This window comes from Nicotiana attenuata, chromosome 1 (assembly GCF_001879085.1).
Source record: "Nicotiana attenuata strain UT chromosome 1, NIATTr2, whole genome shotgun sequence".
NCBI classification, from domain to species: Eukaryota; Viridiplantae; Streptophyta; class Magnoliopsida; order Solanales; family Solanaceae; genus Nicotiana; species Nicotiana attenuata.
Window position 1 is genome coordinate 89,096,509 of NC_031989.1, and position 22,281 is coordinate 89,118,789.

Consider the following 22,281-nt stretch of genomic DNA (forward strand, 5'->3'; position numbering starts at 1 on the left):
GTATCGCAAGATCTTCAAACTTTATTTCTTTGCGCTTGTGCTTAAGATAGTTCTTGAATTCTCTCCACGAAGGATGCAATTTTTCAATCATTGCAGCCACTTGAAATGCTTCATTCACGACCATACCTTCAGCAATAAGGTCGTGAAAAATAAGTTGAAGCTCCTGAACTTGGGTTCCCACAGTTTTGCTGTCTATCATTTTATAGTGTATAAATTTGGCAACCACGAACTTCTTCAAGCATGCATCTTCCGTCTTGTACTTCTTCTCAAGTGCGTCCCATAATTCTTTCGATGTATTCATTTCACTGTACACATTGTACAAGTCATCCTCTAAAGAGCTTAAGATATAGCCTTTGCAAAGAAAATCTGCCTGCTTCCACGTCTCAACAATCATGAACTTCTCATTGTTTGGCCTGTCCGCAGCAGGCACTGGAGGCTCTTCACTAGTGAATTTCTGCATACCAAGTGTGGTAAGACAGAAGAACACCCTTTGCTGTCATCCTTTGTAGTTGGCTCGAGAAAATTTCCTCGATTTCTTGGCCGGAGGAATAGTAGTGCGGCTTGACGAGGCTATCATCGTTGCAGCAACAGTCACAGAAGGATTTCCGTTATCAATTGCCATTTCTCACTGTCAACAACAGAAGAGTTCAATTAATGGCAAAACCAGAACATTGAACAATACTGTAATCAATAAATAGTACGTATGATAAATAAAAAACGGAGTTTTTATATACTGTTTCACAGAAAATGATGAAGTTTTTATGTTCTTCAAATCATTTTTTGAATTTCAATATTCTGATGAAGTTTTTATAACTTCAAATCAGAATAGTAAAATTCAGAAGGAGTAGAAAACCACACAGGTTTTAATCTCCACAAACAGAATACAGAATATAATAAAGTAATTTCCTTAAGATTGTTATCCAAACTGTATTGCTGTAAAATCAATACAACAATAAACTTTCTGAAAAAGAGAAACAGAACATTAGTAGAACTAGAACGTCAAAATAAATTCTAAAAACAGTATAGGAATAAATTGAGCCCACTGAATACACATTGTGTTCTTAAGGAAATTATTCCCCTCAAGTACCCGAGGTTTGGGAATATATCCTCCCAAGATAGAACGATTTAACTCACCAGCGTATTGGTACCAAAAACTCTGGTGATCGGTGAACCACTCAATGGTCGTAAAACACACTGGAAGTGCCAAATATAGAACCAGTTGATATTAGTTCACACATTTCTCCAAACACGGATTTAGGCACAGACACCGGAGGGAGTGTACGCAGGGAAGCCGATTTGAAGGCCAAGGAACACAAGGAATGGGAGATGGGGGAATCAGCCTCCAAGTGATATTCGAGATGCTGCAAGCTCAGCAGATTTAACTCGACGTGCTGAACTAGCACCAGAGAAGTCGAACGGAAATAACTCGGGGACTGACCGTACAATTATGAGGATGCTCGAAGAGCTCACTAAGAGGATCGAGTACAGGGAAAAGAAGATTGAGGACAATGATAAAAAGGTGTAGACTTATAACTCCCCTGTTGACCAGATACTGGGGGCACCTCCGGTTTTGAAAGGTTTAGATGCCAAAAAGTTCATACAAAAACAATTCCCTAGAGCGCAGCTCCGATGCCCATTCCCAAAAAATTTCGCATGCCCGATATACCCAAATACGGGACAACTGACCCTAACGAGCATATTACTTCATATACTTGTGGGATCAAAGGAAATGACTTGAATGACGACGATATTGAATCAGTATTATTGAAAACGTTTGGGGAAACATTGTCGAAATGAGCCATGATTTGGTACCATAACTTGCCTCCTAACTCTATTGATTCGTTTGCTATGTTAGCAGACACCTTCGTGAAAGCACACGCTGGGGCTATAAAGGTGGCTACGAGGAAATTGGACGTCATCAAGATAAAACAAAAGAATGACGAGATGTTAAGGGAGTTCGTGTCCAGGTTTCAGATGGAAAGAATGGAATTACCGCCGGTCTCGGATGACTGCTTAGTATAGACCTTTATGTAGGGTTTGAGCGAACCGAGTTCGATTTCATCTCGGAAGTTAAAGCAGAACTTGATCGAATATCCAGTTGTGACATAATCAGATGTGCACAATCGTTATCAATAAAAAATCAGGGTCGAGGATGACCAGTTGGGAGCCTCCTCGGGTTCAGTTCATCCTAACAGGTTGGCAGCTAATCCCCCGAGGAACACAAACAGGGAATCGAGGTCAAACAAGGAGCGGTATCAGCCCTATGTCGATCGTAGGAACAACGGATCGGGTCGAAACACTCCTCGAAATGATCGAAGAAACGATCCAGGTCAAAGCTCTTGGGGACTCATGAGTAAGAGTGGGTTCGATAAGCATACTGACCCTGTAGAGGCACCTCGATTGTCAGAGTATAAATTCAGCATAGATGCATTGGGGATCATGTCAGCTATTGGAAGGATCAAAGACACCAGGTGGCCCAGGCCCATACAAACCAATCCTTCCCAAAGGAGCTCCAACTTAATGTGCAAGTATCATGGCACACATGGCCATAGAACCGAAGATTGCAGGTAGCTAAGAGAGGAGGTAGCTCGTTGTTCAACGAGGGTCACCTTCGAGAATTTCTAAGTGATCGAGCTAAGAATCACTTCAGGGATAGATATGCAAGGAAAAATGATAAAGAAGAACCACAACATGTAATCCACATGATCGTTGGCGGTGTCGATATCCCACAAAGACCTGTGTTCAAACGCACCAAGGTGTCGATCACGAGAGTAAAACAGACTCAGAGCTATGTGCCCGAGGACGACCTATCATTCTATGACGAGGAAGCAGAAGGCATATCTCAGCCACACAATGACACCCTAGTAATTTCTATCCTTTTAAATAAAATTCAAGTTAAACGTGTTCTAGTGGATCTAGGTAGCTCAGCAAACATAATCAGATAGAGGGTCGTAGAACAGCTCGGCCTGCAAGATCAGATCGTTCCTGCATCAAGGGTCCTAAATGGCGTCAACATGGCAAGCGAAACAACAAAGGGAGATATTATCCTGCTAGTAAATGTAGCCAGGACCATACAAGATACAAAATTCCATGTTATCGAAGGTGACATGAGGTATAATGCACTCCTCGGGAGACCATGGATACACAACATGAGGGCAGTACCTTCAAGTCTTCATCAGATGATGAAGTTCCCAACATAGGATGAAGTGAAAACACTCTATGGAGAGCAACAAGCTGCAAAGGATATGTTTTCAGTCGATGAAGTGACGCCGATACCAGAGCCTTAGACCTCGAAAAAGTCAAAAACCAAAGGTAAGCAAGCGGCCAAATAGCAATCACCGCCTCCAGCCTCGACTGAATAGGAGCAACAGGTAATCGAAGACGAAGAAGAGGATTTTCTTACTCCTCGATCCTTCGTCGTTCCCGAAGAGTCCGGTGCAACTAAGTCAACGATCGAGGAACTGGATCAAGTCGTACTAATCGAATACATGCCCAAGAGAAAGGTATACATGCGAACGGGATTAACCCCCGAACTCAGGAAAAAAACTCATTCAATTTCTTATTGATAATATGGATTGCTTTGCTTGGTCCCATTTAGATATGACAGGGATCCCACCGGAAATAACTACACACCGGCTCAGCCTCGACCCCAGGTTCAAACTAGTGAAGCAAAAAAGGAGGCCTCAGTCCGAGGTGAAGCAGGAGTTCATAAAGGACGAGGTAACCAAACTTCTTAAAATCGGGTCTATTCGGGAGGTAAAATACCCCGAATGGTTAACTAACGTAGCTGTAGTTCCCAAAAAGGGAAACAAACTTAGAATGTGTGTAGATTATAAGGATTTGAACAAGGCATGCCCGAAAGATCTTTCTTTTTGCCCAACATCGATCGTGTGATCGATGCCACGGCCGACCACGAGATCTTATCTTTTCTCGACGCCTACTCCGGGTACAATCAGATGCAGATGAACCCAGAGGATTAGGAAAAGACTTCGTTTATTACTAAATTTGGAACTTATTGTTACAACGTAATGCCCTTCGGGAAAAAAATGTAGGAGCTACATACTAACGCCTAGTTAACAAAATGTTCGAAGAACAAATAGGTAAAACAATGAAAGTTTACATTGATGATATGTTGGTTAAGTCCCTGCGCGCAGAGGACCATTTAGCTCATTTGCAGGAAACATTCAAAATCTTGAGAAAATGCAACATGAAGCTTAACCCGGAGAAATCTGCCTTCGGAGTTGGCTCGGGTAAGTTCCTCGGCTTCATGTTATCGAATCAAGGTATCGAGATTAACCCCGATAAGATCAAGGCTATCGAGGATATTACGATCGTGGTTAGTGTGAAGGCCGTACAAAGGCTAACAGGGTGAATAGCTGCTTTGGGTCGATTCATTTCGAGGTCATCAGATCGAAGTCATAGGCCTTTTCCTTGCTCATAAAGAAAAAAGATTTCGCATGGACCCTGGAATGCCAGCAAGCCTTAGAAGAATTAAAGCGATACTTATCGAGCCCGCCTTTGCTTCACACCTCAAAGGTAGATAAAAAACTTTACTTATATTTGGCAGTGTCCGAGATAGCGGTAAGTGGGGTCCTAGTTTGAGAAGATCAAGGTACGCAATTCCCTATTTATTACGTAAGCGGAACTCTAGGAGATGCTGAAACTAGATACCCTCAGTTAGAAAAATTAGCACTTGCATTGATAAGCGCATCTAGAAAGCTAAAGCCATATTTTCAATGTCATCCCATATGTTTATTAACTACTTACCCCCTTCAAAATGTTTTGCATAAGCCCGAATTATCGGGTCGGTTGGCCAAATGGGCCGTCGAACTTAGCGGGTACAATATCAAATATCAACCCCGAACCGCTATCAAGTCTCAAATCCTACCTGACTTCGTGGCCGATTTTATGCTGACCCTCATTCCCGAAGTGGAGAAAGAACTCTTGCTATGTTCAGGTACATCATCGGGGGTATGGACCATTTTCACGGACAATGCCTCGAATTTGAAAGGGTACGGGCTTGGCATTATCTTGAAGCCACCTACGGGTGGTACCATTAGACAATCTATCAAAACTTCTAGGTTAACTAATAATGAGGCCGAGTATGAGGCCATGATTGCAGGTCTTGAGCTAGCCAAGAGCATGAGAGTAAAAGTCATTGAAGCCAAATGCGATTCACTGTTGGTGGTAAACCAAGTAAACAAAAGTTTTGAAGTTCGAGAGGATAGGATGCAACGATACTTAGATAAAATACAGGTAACATTGCATCGCTTCAAGGAATTGACCCTGGATCATGTGCCTCGAGAGCAAAATAGTGAGGCCGATGCACTTGCTAATTTGGGATCCTCAGTTGAAGAAGATGATATCGTACCGGGGACTATCGTCCAGTTATCGAGGTCTGTGGTTGAAGAGGGTCACGCCGAGATAAATTCAACAAGTTTGACTTGGGACTCGAGAAATAAGTACATCGATTATTTGAAAGATGGTAAATTCTCATCGGACCATAAAGAATCGAGGGACTTACGAACCAAGGCTGCTAGGTTTGCATTAGGCGAAGGCGGAACATTGTACATGAGAACGTTTGATGGGTCATTGGGGGTATGTTTATGATCGGGGGACACCGAATATGTTCTACGGGAGGTCCACGATGTTACTTGTGGAAATCACTCCGGCGCCGAGTCTTTGGTTCGCAAAATTATCAGAGCAGGTTATTATTGGGATAGCATGGAAAAAGAAACTAAGGAATTCGTCAAAAAATGCGATAAATGCCGACAATTTGCACCGATGATCCATCAGCCCGGAGAACAACTCCATCCGGTCATATCCCCGTGGCCTTTCATGAAATAAGTAATGGACATAGTCGTCCCTCTACCGACGGCCCCAAGTAAAGCTAAATGTATTTTGTTTAAGACTGATTATTTTTCTAAATGGGTGGAAACGCAGGACTTTGAGAAGGTCAGAGAAAAAGAAGTTATTGACTTCATTTGGGACCACATCATATGCCGGTTCGGGATACCTGCCGAGATTGTATATGACAATGGGAAACAATTCATCGACAGCAAGGTGACGGAGTTCCTCGAGGCACATAAAATAAATGGAATTTTATCGACACCGTACCACCTAACTAGAAATGGACAGGCCGAGTCCACAAATAAAACTATAATTCAACACCTAAAATAGAGGTTGGACGATACAAAGAGAAAATGGAGAGAGGTTCTACCCGAGGTCCTTTGGGCATATCGAACAACATCGAAGTCCAGCATGGGAGCTACTCCAATATCTTTAGTATATGGCTCCGAGGCCCTTATCTCTGTCAAGGTCGGAGAACCCAGCGCCAGGTTTTGACATGTATCGGAGGAGTCGAATCACGAAGCTATGAATACTAGCCTCGAGCTATTAGATGAAAAACGAGAAGCAGCGGTTGTTTGGATGGCCGCATAGAAGCAAAGAATCGAGAGATACTACAATAGAAGGACTAATATTCGACACTTAGGAATCAGGGACTTAGTTCTACGAAAAGTCACCCTCAATACTCGATACTCGAATGAAGGTAAATTAGGCCCGAATTGGGAAGAACCGTACCGAGTCCTCGGGGTTGTTGGTAAAGGATCTTACAAACTTCGCACAATGGAAGGTGAACAACTATCGAACAATTGGAACATATCGTTACTCAAACGATACTATTACTAAGGTATGAATGTATCTCTCTTGTCCATTTAAATTTGAAACTAACTCATTACAGGTGTTAATTGAAGCTATCGAAGGCACCTTTTTACACGAAGGCCTTAGGTTTTAAAGCATACGTCGCACTCTTTTTCCCTTAGATCGGATTTTTTCCTAATTGGGTTTTACCGACAAGGTTTTTAACGAGGCAACAACTATATGCTACCCTAGAAGAAATCAATAGTATCCAAGGGTTCTTTTCAATCAACCTCAAATACTGGGGGGCATCACCCTCGGAGGTCATATGTTCGAGGAAAATACTTCACGCCTAAGAGGGCCTTGATAGGAGAACTTTGTAATGGGCCAAATAGTTAGATGAACCATGTCCATATAGAATAGTCAAGCCCCGTCGGCAAAACATGTATGCATGTATCTATTATTCGAAGAAGCATTCTGTTTATATTAAAAACATTTTGTGTCCCAAATAAGTCTACTTTATAAGAGCTCTACACTTATAATCCTACGGGAAACGACTCAAGATCCAGAATGCAAATGCACCCCCGAATACTCGGGGACTCTCATCGTTAGTCAACGCATACGAGTAACCAAAAACTTGGACTCATAAGACCTCAAAGAGGCATCCCATCGATATAAAGGCCAAGGCCAACATACTCGGGGACTAGCCTTCCGAACAAGTTCGAAAAGTCATCGGGAAACCAGTCCAAAAGACATCCCCGAAGGCTACGACCATATTAAAGGCTACAGCCATATTAAAGACTACGGTCATATAATAAGGCTACAGACAAAATAATGCGGCTCGGAGACGTCCGACTCCCTCCATAAAATTAAAGGCCTTCAAACACTTTGAAAAAATTGGTTAAACTAGGCTACCATCGGCAAAAGCAAAAAATAAAGGGCTTCGATAAAATCAGCCCTCAAATAATTTAAAGGCTTTGATATCATCAGCCTTCAAAACAACCTCAAGAGGTATTCGAATATGTTTACATAAACAAAATACTAATACGGTTCCGTTACGTCGAACCTTCGAAAAATCCAAACGGGTAAAAAAAACACATGCTAAGGCATACAAAAATTATCACTAAGTCTTTTAGCCGAAAAGAGAGAGAAATTATAACCACTTTAGAGGCGAATCGGTCCAACTCAAAGAGCCTAAGGGCCAACCCAAAAGAGCCCAAGGGCCAACCCCAAAGAGCCTAAGGGCCAACCTGGAAGCGCCTAAGGGCCAAAATGTATAGAGTTCAGGATCTTGCTCTCACTCAACTCGGACTCAAGAGTCTCGGCATCCCGAGCTCGAATCAAATTAATTTAAACTTAGCTCGAGGATTAACAAAACCCTTAAGGGGTATTATAATGATCAATAAAAACCTAAGGGTTTATTATGTTCCAAGTCCAAACCGATACTCGAACTAATCATTTGGGTTGTACGGTCGAATTTTTCACAAATGAGGGCAAAATAAAATTCAACACAAGTTAAAGTTGAAACAAAAAGGTCCTTTTGTTATTCCAAGAGATGTTTACAAAATATATTTACAATGCCCACGAGGGGTCTTTGCACAAAAACACAAAAATAAAATAAAGAAACCTAAACCTACTCTGGGTCCACATCTTCGGCAGCTACATCTTCGGGAGCCGCGTCTTCAAGAGCCTCATCCTCGGGGACTTCATCTTCGTCTCCTCCACTCTCGGAGCCACTGGCTTAATCCTTGTCATCAGAAAGCAAAGCAGCAACCTCTTCTTCCAAAGTCTTTGCCTTTTCAATATCGGCGGAGAGATCGATGCCGCGAGCATGCACCTCCTCGAGGGTTTCTCTCCGAGAATATTGCCTGACATGGTCAAGTGAACATGATAGCTTAACTTTGGCCGCAATAGTGATCTTCTTTTCTCGGGTGTTAGCTGCTTCAGCATCAGCTCGGTTGGAAGAGGATAAATGCCTCTACTTCGGATTTGGCCTTGGGAAGTTTAGCAGTAGATTTAGCTTCAAGCTCCTCAATTTTGCGACTCCGAACCAAGCTCTCCTCCTACACACTTTGAAGCTAGCATTCGATTGAAGCCAGCTGCTCCTGAAGAGTATCTTTCTCCGAGGCGAGACGGTCCATGACTTGCCTCCACCCTAGGGTCTCGGCCTCCTTCATCCTGAGCTCCTCTCGGAGCTGCTCCACCAGTTCGCCCTTTTTTTGAGCCTGCAAAATTGAAATTTTAGCCGATCAATCGGGCAAATGCATAACAAAACCTCAAAGGGTATATTACATTTTTGATAAGCTCGGTCTGATCTTGACGAGCCTTTGCCAGTTTGGCTCAAAGATCGCTGATCTCGTCCTCTTTCTTGACATAGAGGGTTTTAAGACCGCCCCTCTCTTTCGAGATTTTCATAAGCTCGGCCTCACATCGAGCAAGCTCAGCTCAAGACTTGGAGAATGCCTATTTATGGAGTGTCACAGCCTTCACAAAAAAGGAAAAGTTAGATTCAGAACAACAAGGACAAAGTGCAGGCGTAATTTTAAAGGATAAAAACTCACTTGTTTAAAGAGCTGATGGGCCTCGTCGAAAATGAAAGAAGCATCTGGGTCGGGGCCATCTTCAATCCCTACAAGGCATTCTCGAAAGATATCATGCCCTTCGTGGCTCGTCTTCGCATTAGGAGTTCTCACGTTCCGAGCATCTTGGAATTGCCCCTCGGAGAACTCGGGACCAGGCGGCGACTCATCCACGTTAATTACCCCAAGTGATCCACTCGGGGCATTCTCTTCTCTTTGAAGGACCTCAGGACCGGGCCCCTCGGTCTCACCTTCCAAATGACCTCCAAGACGAGGTGCTCTTTTGCTGCCCGATGGCTCGGGACTTTGCTCGAACTGCCCTCGGAGATTTCTTCGGTTCTAGAATGAACCGCATCTGCCACCACCGGTTCGGCAGACTTCGAAGCACCGATGCTTCCTCTTTTACGAACTACCAACTGGCAGTCGTCATCTTCTTCTTCTTCTTGGTCCCAAAGGCGTTGGTCCGTTTCTGGAGATAAGGTCAGAATATCAGCCTTAGGCTCTCGAGCCGTGCTCTTCATCGGCTTCGGAGTATTTGCAGGCGACCCCCTCTTTCTCTTCTTTCCTTTGGAGGCTTTGGGATCTCTTCTTCACCGGCCGGAGGCGGCCGCATAGCAACGATGTCTCCGAGGCCTGCATAAACACAAAGTAAGTATTTCATTAAGAAACACAAGTGAACAAATAAGAGAACTCACCGTGGTTTTTAGCCTCCCATCGACCCTTGGCCAAGTCACGCCAGCAACGCTCCGCGTATGAGGAAGTAGAGGCTAGTTTTTTGACCCAACGTTTGAGATCTGGGATCGCACCAGGAAACCAAGCAATAGCTACACCATCTGAAAGATATTAGATCGAGAAAAAGATGAAGTAGAGAAAGAGAAGGGGAAGCAGGGTATAATGTTACCATCGATAGACATGTACTTACGTTTCATGTTCCATTCCTCGGGGAATGACATCCTCTCAGTAGGAATAATGTCAAAGGTCGTGATTCGGACAAACCGACTCATCTATCCTCGGTCTTTGTCCTCATCGATGCTGGAGAAGAGAGATTTCGAGGATCGACGTTGCAGTTTTGTCAGGCCACCTCGATAAAGACGAGGGCTATACAGCCTGATCAGATGGTCGAGGGTAAACGGCATCCTCTCGACCTGGCTTGAGAAGTATCTGATCAAATTGACGATTCGCCAGAATGAAGGATAGATCTGGCCAAGCGTCACTTGGTATTGTTGGTGATGTTCTAAATGTCAATACCACACAAGAGGGGGGGGGGGTGATTTGTGTGGTACCTAATTTTCGCTTATCTGAACTATAGAAGGACCTGGTTCTTCTCGGTGTTCCAACTACTGCTGTTTGCGGAATAATAAATACAGAAAATAAAGAACATAGAGATTTTTACGTGGAAAACACCTGGCTCAAAAGGTGAAAAAACCACGACCTACTAGTCAGTAGGATTCTTCCAAACTTCCACTAAAATCACTGAGCCAAAACAACATTTACAAAAACTCTTTCTAAACCTAAGGATTAACTCTAATCCCGTTGTGGCAACCAGCCTCTAACTGCTGTGACAACTTCAAGTTAACTCTAACTTGAATACTCAAATTACCTATTACAATTGCTTCTAGATAAAGCTGAAAGGTACAATATGAAAACACCTACTACAATTGAACTAGAAATAAAGAAAGACACATAAAACTCTTTATGGAGCTGGTTCTTCAATCTGGTTCATGTAGCTTCAGGTTTCCACACTTGAATCACACACGAACTGCTTGCAAAAACCCTTGCTATTTTTCTCCCAATTCACGTTTAACTTCTGTGTTTTTTGTGCAACACTTTAATGTGAGAACATCCTGCAATTTATAGAGTTAGTAGATGAAGAAATAACTAAAGTTCTGATGCAACTCTTCCGTGGTGGAAGAGTTCTAGTTGATTTCAACTTCTAACTCCTTCCCTATCTTGGATAGTGTTCTCTTTGATTAAGGACTCCTTCTCCTTATCAATTATGCAACCTTTTCGACCAGGAGATATTAAATACACCAAGTTAAGCTTATCTCCTTCACGTGCAACCCACATGCTCGAATCTGCCCGTTTTTGTGCACCTGAGTGATGGACCTGGTTCATCCTGAGTTACTTTGTCAGTCTTCAAAACTAACCTTTAATAGGGCCAACAAATTCCCCCTTTTTGATGATGACAAACTCTGTGCTTTTCATAAGCTTAGACCCTGTTTCACCTCAGCTCAACATCAACACAATGTTAGATATATTTTTCCTTTTTATCACTTATCATCAAGGACCAGGTACATTAGGTTATAAACATCACTGTTCAAAGTGTAAACATCACTTGTTCAAAGCACAACCTTTTTTCCCCTTTTGGCATCATCGAAAAGTTGCATAAAAAATGTGGGATAACCAAATTTAAAGCTTACTCATGGCCACTGGGGCTACTTCAAATGCAATCATGGATTAGTCATCATAGATCAAGCTAAGAATTTTTACCATCAAAGAAATATAAACAAACAGTTAGAGCAAAAACAATGAATTTCATTGATGATTCATAAGATTCTATCACAAAGCATAAGAAGAAATAAAAATACTGAAACCATGAGCAAAAAAAACAAAACGTCCTGAACTGGGTAACTGGTTGATCTACAATAGGCTCGGATTTAAGGCTTGGAAGAACTAGGTGCTTGGATTTTGGCTTGGAGGGGTTTCAGCATACCTTAAAGAATGCCATCATTCTTCCTTTTTTCTTTCTCTTGCCAGCTCAGTTCTGAGAGCATCTCTCTTAGTCTCCACCTCAACCAACCCCTTCTTCAGCTTTTCAATCTCAACATCCTTAGCCTCACTTTCTTGTACCAAGGCTCTAACCTTGCTATTTACTGGTACCTTTTTGGATGAACTAGGTTCTTTAGGAGTGACATTGACTTCATAATCGCAAGCAAGCAGAGTATTAACCCAAAAAATGATCCACGCTTGTACTAACCTCTCACTTTTTCATAGGTACATTGAAATGTGCAAGCACAGTTGCGAGAATGAAACCATAGGGAATGGCATGAGTTTTGGTGCCATTGATAACTTTATCAGTAGGTCCGCGAGGGTTTCCTGTTCAGATGGAACAGGTTCATCTATATTTTTCCCAAGTTGAACCAACCCCTCAGCAGCTTTGCCAGACCCACTTCCCCCTGTTTTGCTCACACTCTCTTCTATTTCAGTAAATTCCTCTCCCCAAACAACCATTGCACCAGTTTCTTTTGTTAGACCAACAGGAGTGGGTGAAGAATCAACCACTCTTTTACCTTTTCCCCTCACAACACTCCTAGCACCCTTGCTCTCTTTTTCTTTTCCCTTTTTATTTTTACCACCAACTTCTCTAGATTCTTTAGTCTCAACACCTGCTATATATCCTACCAGCACAAATCTATTCTCCAAATTTGCAGCAACTTCAGAAATTGTCTCAGGAGTAACTTTAGAATCAGAAGATACCTGTTCAGTTTCAGAAGACCTGCTTTCTTCCCCATTAGTAGCAGACTTAAATGAATCTTCAGATTTCTAGGATTCATCTTCCCTACCTGCTTTCAATTACTTGTTTATTTTCTTGATCTGCTCTCCTTCAGCGACAATCTTACGAGCCATCATCTTTACTCTACTTTTCTTAGAGATTGGTGTTGTAGAAGGTGTGGAAGTGGTTTCCTGTGGTGGTGATGAAGGATTTTCAGAGGTGTTCGACATATCTAGGCTAGGGTATGGAAGAGAAGAGAATTAGATTGTGTTTGGAATATGGAAGAAGAATGAGAGTTTTTTTTGACGGCTTGAGAGAGATGAAGTAAGAAATACACTAAAGCTGATCAATATACAGAGGAATAATTGATGGGGTAACTACAGCTTTTCAGACTCTTAGAAGTTTTAATCCAACTGAAATTCAGCTTGAAGAGACATTGGAGTGTATCCCTAGAATCTAGGTACTTCCATTCGGTTGGGACTCTTTTGAACGTGACTGGTTCACTTGTAACGGATAAGTCCAAAAGGAGTTTGGTATTTGGTAGGACTCTGATCATGATCCAAATATAGTTATTTCAAATTATGCGGAGTGTAGAAAACATACCGTGTTATCTTGATGAACCAGGTTCTTCACTGATAATTCTCTTGTGTGAGTCTAAATTTGCCAAAATAGAGAAAATATCATTAGAGATTAATGAGTCATTTTTAACACATGGCACAAAAGTATACTATGGGAAGTATGAGACTGAGCAAGATTTAATCCACTTATACACAATTTACAGACTTTCTAACCAATTTTTTTTCAATTTTTTTTTCCTTTTTTTCGTTTAACCTTGAACTGGTCCTTTTAGGTGATCTTAATCATCCCTAATTTCAACCTGTTCCTCTCAAAGTGATCTCTACTTAAGGATTTTGTGAAGATGTTAGCAATTTTCTTGTCAGTAGCACAAAACTCCACAGTGATCAAGCCTTTCTCATAGTTGTCCCTCAAAAACTGGTGCCTAACATCTATGTGCTTAGTTCTCTTATGATGAACCAGATTCTTTGTCATACTAATAGCACTAGTGTTATCACAAAATATAGGGATGCAACCAACATCAATTCCAAAGTTCAATAATGGCTGTTTGATCCACAACAATTGAGCACAACATGAAGCAGCAACAACATACTCCGCTTCAGCAGTAGATAAGGCCATTGAATTTTGCCTTTTGGTAGCCCATGACACAAGACATGAACCAAGGAAGTGTGCCATACCTGAGTTGCTCTTCCTATCCACAAGGAAACCTACATAATCAGCGTCAGCATATCCCACTAGGTTAAAGTTACTACCTTTTGGATACCAAAGGCAAAGGTCAGTGGTGCCTTTCAATATCTCAATATTCTCTTGACAGCAGTCAAGTGGGACTTCTTTGGATTTGCTTGAAATCAAGCATAAAGACCTACACTGCACACAATGTCAGGTCTTCTAGTAGTGAGATATAAAAGAGAACCAATCATTCCCCTATACAACTTTTGATCAACAGATAAACCAGGTTCATCTATATCCAATTTCGTGGATGTTGCAATAGGAGTGTCAATTTCTTTGGAGATTCCTTCCTGGCTTTGTTACTGAGGAATAGGTTCATGGACAGGTTCCTTTGAGATTTGAGGATCAGTTCCTCTCTAGTCAGTTCCCCCTGTCATGTTGCCCTGGGTGGAGGGACCTGTTCCATCACCTGTTCCTTCCAGTGATGCATCTTCAGGCTGGACTGTGGTTTCACCATTTGAATTTCTTATCAGCCTAATCTCTTCATTATCTTGTTCCTGCCTCTCAGAAAGAATGTTAGTTTTAAAAAAATAACATATACATTTTTTCTACACACATAGTTCTTTTACTGTATATCTTATAAGCTTTACTATGTGAAGAATATCCCAAGAATACTCCCTCATCACTTTTGGGATCATACTTACCTAGGGAGTCTTTGCCATTATAGTGCACGAAGCACTTGCATCTAAATTCCCTAAGATGGGATATATTTAGCTTTCTCCCTTTAAGTGACTCATATGAAATCTTCTTAACAAGAGGTCTAGTCATGCAACTATTTATGATGTAGCATGCAAAAATTTAGCAAACTTAGCATTTTCAAATTCAGTTCCATGATCAGACCTAATTGATGCAAGTTGATTACCTAGTTGTTTCTGAGTTTTTCTAACAAAATAAGTAAACATGTCAAATGCTTCATCTTTAGATGTTAAAAACAATGTCCAAGTAAACCTAGAGTAATCATCAACAAGCACCATCACATACCTTTTACCACCTCTGCTTAATGTTCTCATTGGACCACAAAGATCCATATGGACCAGTTCCATCGCTCTGGTGGTGCCTACCACTTTCTTGCATTTAAAAAAAGGATCTTACCTGCTTCCCCCTTGCACAAGACTCACAAACTTTGTCTTCCTTGAACTTGATGTTAGGCAGCCCTATCACCAGATCCTTGGAGACTAATTTGTTGAGTTGACTCAGACTTGCATGTCCAAGTCTCTTGTGCCAAAGGAGGGGATCATTGTCCAACACACTTAAGCAATTGAGTTCATTTTCTGAAAGTGTGGACAGATCTACAATGTATGTATTATTTACTCTTTTTCCCTACAAAACTAAGATTAATCACAAAATATTTGGTAGAGGTGAATGGTACCAAGTTACTTCTATCACATAATTGTGATACACTGATTAGACTGTACTTTAAGCCATCTATCAAGTAGATATTCTTAATAGAGTGAGAATCAGTCTTACCTACCTTTCTAACCCCAGTGATCTCATATTTCTTCCCATTTCCAAAGGAGACATTACCTCCTTTGAGGTCATCAAGTTAAAGGACCTGGTTCTTGCTTCCTGTCATATGCTTTGAACAGCCACTATCCATGTACCATGTTTGGCTGCTCCTTTCACTTGGACCCGCAAAAGGAAATCAGGGGTTAGTCTTAGGAACCCAAACTAGTTTGGGTCCCTTTCTATAGGCAAAAGGGTGAATCAGATTCTTTTTAGCCCAACTTGGAAACCTATTTTTCCCTTGAACAAATTCATTATTCTTTTGACTAGCCTTTTCTTTTGCAATACATTTACTTTTATAGTGACCAGTTTTACCACAGTATGTGCAAATTTTGTTCTCAGGAAGTGTGAGGTACTTGCTTTTGGGATCCCACTTAGGCGCAGGGGTCCCGTAGCCAAGTCCTCTCTTATTGCTACGATGGTGTTCATGTAGCCATGAAAGTGCATCGGAGGACCTATTCCATTTACAGGTTCTGTCTAGCTCGTGCTTAACCTTGCTTAGATCCTCCTTAAGGACTCTTATTTGCTCATCTCTTTTGTACAACTCATCTTTCTTTTTTCCTACATTTTCTTCTAAAGTGAGTTGTGTGTGATCAGCTTTCTTTTTACCAGTTCCTAATTTCAATTTTAGATTTTCAGATCTGAGCTCTAGGACAGTGGTGTCAAGTTCATGAACCTGGTTCTTTAACTTAGCATTTTTACATTCACTTTCACTAGCCCTAATTTCCAGATTTTTGCACTTAGCTTTCAAAATCACACACTCCTTAGACAATTGTTTCTTTTCATTATTTAGATCCTCAGATTCATCAATGAAATCCAGGAGTAACTCAGATAGCCTTTCTTTAGACAAAAATTTAATCTTGTCTTTGAGATGAATTATACTTACCTCAGATTCCTCATCGGATTCTCCAATTGCCATAAGTGCTTGTTCATCTCCATCTTCACCTTCTGAGTCCTCATCTGAGCTTTCTCCCCAGGCAGCAACCATAGCCTTTATTGATCCTTTGTTTTTCTTGGGTTGAACCTGTTCCTTCTTCCTGTTCCTTCGTTCAGGTCTAAACGTCAATACCACACAAGAGGGGGGGGGGGGTGATTTGTGTGGTACCCAATTTTTGCTTATCTGAACTATAGAAGGACCTGGTTCTTCTAGGTGTTCCAACTACTGCTGTTTGCGGAATAATAAATACAGAAAATAAAGAACATAGAGATTTTTACGTGGAAAACACCTGGCTCAAAAGGTGAAAAAATCACGACCTACTGCTCAGTAGGATTTTCCCAAACTTCCACTAAAATCACTGAGCCAAAACAACATTTACAAAACTCTTTGTAAACCTAAGGATTAACTCTAATCCCGTTGTGGCAACCAGCCTCTAACTGCTGCGACAACTTCAAGTTAACTCTAACTTGAATACTCAAATTACCTATTACAATTGCTTCTAGATAAAGCTGAAAGGTATAATATGAAAACACCTACTACAATTGAACTAGAAATAAAGAAAGACACATAAAACTCTTTATGGAGCTGGTTCTTCAATCTGGTTCATGTAGCTTCAGGTTTGCACACTTGAATCACACACGAACTGCTTGCAAAAGGCCTTGCTATTTTGCTCCCAATTCACGTTTATCTTCTGCGTTTTTTGTGCAACACTTTAATGTGAGAACATCCTGCAATTTATAGAGTTAGTAGATGAAGAAATAACTAGAGTTCTGATGCAACTCTTCCTTGGTGGAAGAGTTCTAGTTGATTTCAACTTCTAACTCCTTCCCTATCTTGGATAGTGTTCTCTTTGATTAAGGACTCCTTCTCCACATCAATTAAACAACCTTTTCGATCAGGAGATATTAAATACACCAAGTTAAGTTTATCTCCTTCACGTGCAACCCACATGCTCGAATCTGCCTGTTTTTGTGCACCTGAGTGATGGACCTGGTTCATCCTGAGTTCCTTTGTCAATCTTCAAAACTAACCTTTAATAGGGCCAACAGTTGTCAAAAATCAAGAATAACTGGATCTATGGGACCTAGAGTTGGATCGACAGGACCCAGCGTGAAAGGGTAGGTATACATGCTTAAATACCCTGCTTTATGAGTAGTGATGTCCTCTTTTAGGGGAAGGGATCAAATGTTCAACCATTACTCTAGGTAGGGGTGTTCATGGTTCGGTTTGGATCGGGTTTTCCTTAAAAAGAAACCAAATCAAGTAAGTCGGTTTTTCAAATATTAGAACCAAACCAAACCAATTAAGTCGGTTTTTTCTCGATTCGGTTTATGTCGGTTTTTCGGTTATTTGTCGGTTTTTTCTTAAATATAAGACATACACTACCAAACACATATTTCAGCGACCATATTTTTAACGTAACACTATCAAATCAATTGCCCTTTGAGAAATCTATTATTTACCAAGATATATTGATGACAATTGAATCAAATAGTGATGAATGATTTACGGACTCAATTAAAAATATATTATTTTTAACATGAAATAGATTCTTAAACTTAACAAAAGAAAACTGCCAATCAAACTAGAATGTAAAGGTAAAGAACTGTACTAAAAGTGCGAACGATTAACATTTACTATAAAATTTTTGAAATTTTGTATAAAAGTATACACATATATAGGTGTAATTCTAAATTTAAAATAGCTACTCCTATATTCGGTTTGGTTCGGTTTTTCTTATTAAAACCAAAACCAAACCAAATTTGATCGGTTTTTAAATTTCAAAATCAAAACCAAACCAAACCAAAAAGTATCGATTTTTTTGGTCAGTTTGGTTTGATTTTTGATTTGGTTCGTTTTTTCGTTTTTCGGATTTTTATGAACACCCCTAACTCCAGGTGCTTATTATAGTGTCCATCTGGAAGCTTTTCGTTCTTTCAACTTCACTCATATTATTGGCGTCAATCAATTACTTGTAAAAATTATAACTAGAATATCACATCATGTAACTGTTTCTTTGCAGATGAGGCACGCATGAAGGAGTTCGATTTGAAATATATGTGGAGGAGCCCAAATGGAACAATTAGGAACATTCTAAATGGTGATTGTGGATTCTTTACTTATTATTTTCTTGCTCATTGTATCTCCAAACATATGGGTTACTTGAAAATCGCTTATGGAAATTGGCATTTACTGCAGGCACGGTCTTTAGAGAGCCAATTCTCTGCAAAAACATACTCCGACTTGTCCCAGGTATCTTTGATTTCTTATACTTGGCTACTGCTTTGATTCCTTTTTAAGTTCATTTGAACATAAGACATTAAGCAATCTGGCTGGGTTTTCCCATCCTTTCTATAAGGTTGGTCTAAACAGATATGCATTGGTAGACATGCTTTTGGAGATCAATATCGAGCAACTGATACAGTTATTCAAGGAGCTGGAAAACTCAAACTAGTTTTCGGTAAAGTTATTCCTTCAATTATTCTTTACCTATTTGATCTTAGTGCTAAATGTTAGAAGTTTTTATAACCTATTTAGAAAATGTATAACAACAACAACAAGAAGCGAGTATAATCCCACTTAGTGGGGTCTGGAGGGTAGTATGTACGCAGACCTTACCCCTACCCTGGGTAAAGAGGCTGTTTCCAAATAGACCCTCAGCATCCTTCCCTCCAAGAACTTTCCACCCCTTGCTCTTGGGGAGACTCGAACTCACAACCTCTTGGTTGAAAGTGGAGGTTGCTTACCATCAGAGCAACCCTTATTTAGAAAATGTATGCTCAAACGTATTCCCTTTCTGCAGTACCGGAAGGGAAGGATGAGAAGACCGAGTTAGCAGTTTATAACTTTACGGGTGCTGGTGGAGTAGCTCTATCCATGTATAACACAGACGAGGTTTCTTTCTAAGAATGTTTGATTTGCTACCAAAATTGACATATAATTTCATAGACTTATATGCATCATTTTGATGTCACTTTGTTGATGTCATGCAGTCCATTCGCTCATTTGCTGAAGCTTCAATGAACATGGCATTACAAAAGAAATGGCCTCTCTATCTTAGTACAAAGAATACCATCCTTAAGAAGTATGATGGGAGGTATGCAGCCCGAGTATCGATCTACTCTTCTTTTCTTTTGTCCTTGCATATCATATATGGACTACAATAACACCTTATTCCATTTTATTTTTCTTTTGACATCTGAAGGTTCAAGGACATATTTCAAGAGGTTTATGAAGCAAATTGGAAGTCAAAGTTTGAGGAAGCAAGAATCTGGTGAGCATTCGGTTTTGAATTTATGAAACCGGTCGTATTATTTCCTGCACATAAAATTGACATTTTAATGCTTTGACTTTGAACACCGTCTTATCAATGATATGGTTGCTTATGCTTTAAAAAGTGAAGGTGGTTACGTATGCGCTTGCAAGAACTACGATGGTGATGTACAGAGTGATTTCCTAGTGCAAGGTATGTTGGCACATTTGAAGAAAGATCTTGCACTTATCATCCACGGATCCAAGTCTACCTCTTGTCTTTTGTTGTTTATATTTCTTTCTTTAAGCTTTTATCTAGGAGTTGCTATTCTCATATTTTGCTCTTCAAAAAACTTATAGGCTCTCTATAGATCATTACCTAAGCACCGAAGAGTTCATTGATGCGGTGGCTGACGAGCTCAAATCACGACTTCAAAGCTAATGTATAAAATGTGAGAGCATATTGTACTGGTTTGTGTCATGTTGACAGCAACTGCGTGCCTTTTATTTTACTTATCATTGAGATTGCTAATATGTTTTGGTAAATCGGTTAGACGCTTCTTCTACTCTTGTTGGTAGATTTGGATGGAAAGGAGCAATTTTCTAGCAGATTTGAGGATGTTGAGAGAGAAATAAAGGGCTAGGGGATGAGAACTAAATGTCCAGAGGTTTATTTACTGGGTTAGGGGATTCTACAGTCCTGGCATTATGTTAGAATCATGAATCTGAATTTTCACTGCTAAATTTGCTGCTTACTTGGCTTATGGTTACGTCAATTTGCTTTGGTCCTCTGATTATTTTTCGTACTGTGTCTCTTTTGCTTCTAACAGTTTACTTTGGCTCGTGGGGCCACTGAATTCTTACGGTCATTACAAAGTGGTTTTTATTTACTGTTTTGGCAGATGGCCTAAACTACTAGATATAAAGATAGCAAGTTTTATGATAGTACAACATGTTTGTCTTATTTTTGTTTCTATGGGTTGAAACAGAATGATTTTTGGCTAATACTTTTCAATCCGCTTAATCTTTTGTTAGATCGAGAGAATATTTGCAACTTGTATATTGACGAGTTACTAGCGTATGTAAATTTTAAACTCTATCAAAATAATAATATAGAAAGATGTCAATTCACAAAGATAGATTTATCTATTCTACATGTGATTCATGTTCTAATTACTATTTGAGAGAATCAGAAAGTGAGTAGTAAGTTAATTATTATAAAAACTGTGCAAATAGAGTAATAGAGAAAAGTATTTTTGTTTTTTCACCAATATAATTAAAAGGCGAAATACATAAACGGCCCTTCCAAGTTGTCCACAACGGTCAGTTGAACACCTCAACTGAGACTATTTCCAGCTAAACACTTCAAGTGGCTATTAAGTAGGTCAAGTAAACACCTGAGTACAGCAGGCCATATGCGTGAGTTGCACTTGCTGATGACATAGCAAATGAACCAATTAAAAAATGACACGTGTAATTTCGCCATAAGAATTTGACACATGTAATTAACAAAAAAATACATTTAAAAAAGAAAAAAAACTTCTTCTCCTAAACCAGCGTTCCTCCTTCCCCTAACTCTTCTTCCAAGCTTTCTCAAACCCTTCCACTTACTCGTTGAACCCATGACCACCATTTCATCAGCAAAAAATTGGGCAAAGAAAAATTTAGATTGAACCTTGAAGGTTCTAATAACTATGGTGCAAAACGGTCCATGAGCAAGAACACAATTGCTTCACGCATTGTGTTTTTATTCTTGCTCTCTGCCATTGAAGAAGAAGAAGAAGAATTCTGGCTTTCTTCCATTTTGTCCCCTGATTTTTTCTTCTTCTGGGATTTTAACAAGAAAAGGCTTCTGGTTCTCACCTTTTCACATAGCTTTGTAATCTCACAAACACAAGCATCAACTACTGTTGCCATTTTCTTTTTTGGGCGAAGTTTCTCTCTTTCTTTTTCTCTTTGCTTATGTAAGTAATCTTGAAAATATATAAAACTCAGATATGACATTGAAAAGCGAAAAAGGGTCTACTTATATAATATGAAATCATAAGCTTTGGTGGGGTATGACATTGTTTTGCTTTAGGTTTTCTTGTTTTTCATCTATGGTGAAATTTTTTTTGATGAAGGGGAAGTAAAGATGAAGGTATGTGGGATGATATTGGTTTGCTTTGGGTTTTCTTGTTTTTCATCTATGGTGAAAATTTTTTGGAAGAAGGGGAAGTAAAGATGAAGGTATGTGGGTCCACAAAAATAAAGGTTATTTTTTTAAACTAAAAAGAAAAGGAAAAGAACACAATTCATGTCCTCACACGCTCAATTTGTAGTGAGACACAATTGATTTGCCATGTCAGCGCAAAGTTTTTACTTGATATACTTTGTAAGTACTTGAAGTGTTTAACTGGAAATAGTCTCAGTTGAGCTGTTCAACTGACCGTCGTAGACAACTTGGAGGGGTTGTTTATGTATTTCGCCTAATTAAAATGTTGGGTTTTAAATTTCACTTGATATTTCCTATCATAAAATAGATCTATTTATTCTTCATTTTTTATTTCATGCCAATACATAAAATGCCGATA

The 22,281-nt window shown here is 40.1% G+C and overlaps 1 protein-coding gene across 1 annotated transcript; it reads left to right on the forward strand.

The window, feature by feature from the left end:
* Positions 10,405–20,079, forward strand: LOC109238321 (isocitrate dehydrogenase [NADP]-like). Its single transcript, XM_019404758.1, has 10 exons — positions 10,405–10,435; positions 17,629–17,661; positions 18,480–18,557; positions 18,656–18,709; positions 18,816–18,917; positions 19,260–19,351; positions 19,450–19,553; positions 19,662–19,731; positions 19,808–19,922; positions 20,069–20,079. The coding sequence occupies exons 1-10, from the start codon at positions 10,405–10,407 to the stop codon at positions 20,077–20,079; spliced, it is 690 nt and encodes a 229-aa protein (XP_019260303.1).

Excerpts from the sequence above, each read along its gene's own strand:
- LOC109238321 (XM_019404758.1), top strand. The coding sequence starts at position 10,405 with ATGAAGGATAGATCTGGCCAAGCGTCACTTG. Across the intron at positions 17,662-18,479 it reads ATGTTCAACCATTACTCTAG|ATGAGGCACGCATGAAGGAG; the intron begins GTAGGGGTGTTC and ends GTTTCTTTGCAG. Across the intron at positions 19,554-19,661 it reads CTTAAGAAGTATGATGGGAG|GTTCAAGGACATATTTCAAG; the intron begins GTATGCAGCCCG and ends TGACATCTGAAG.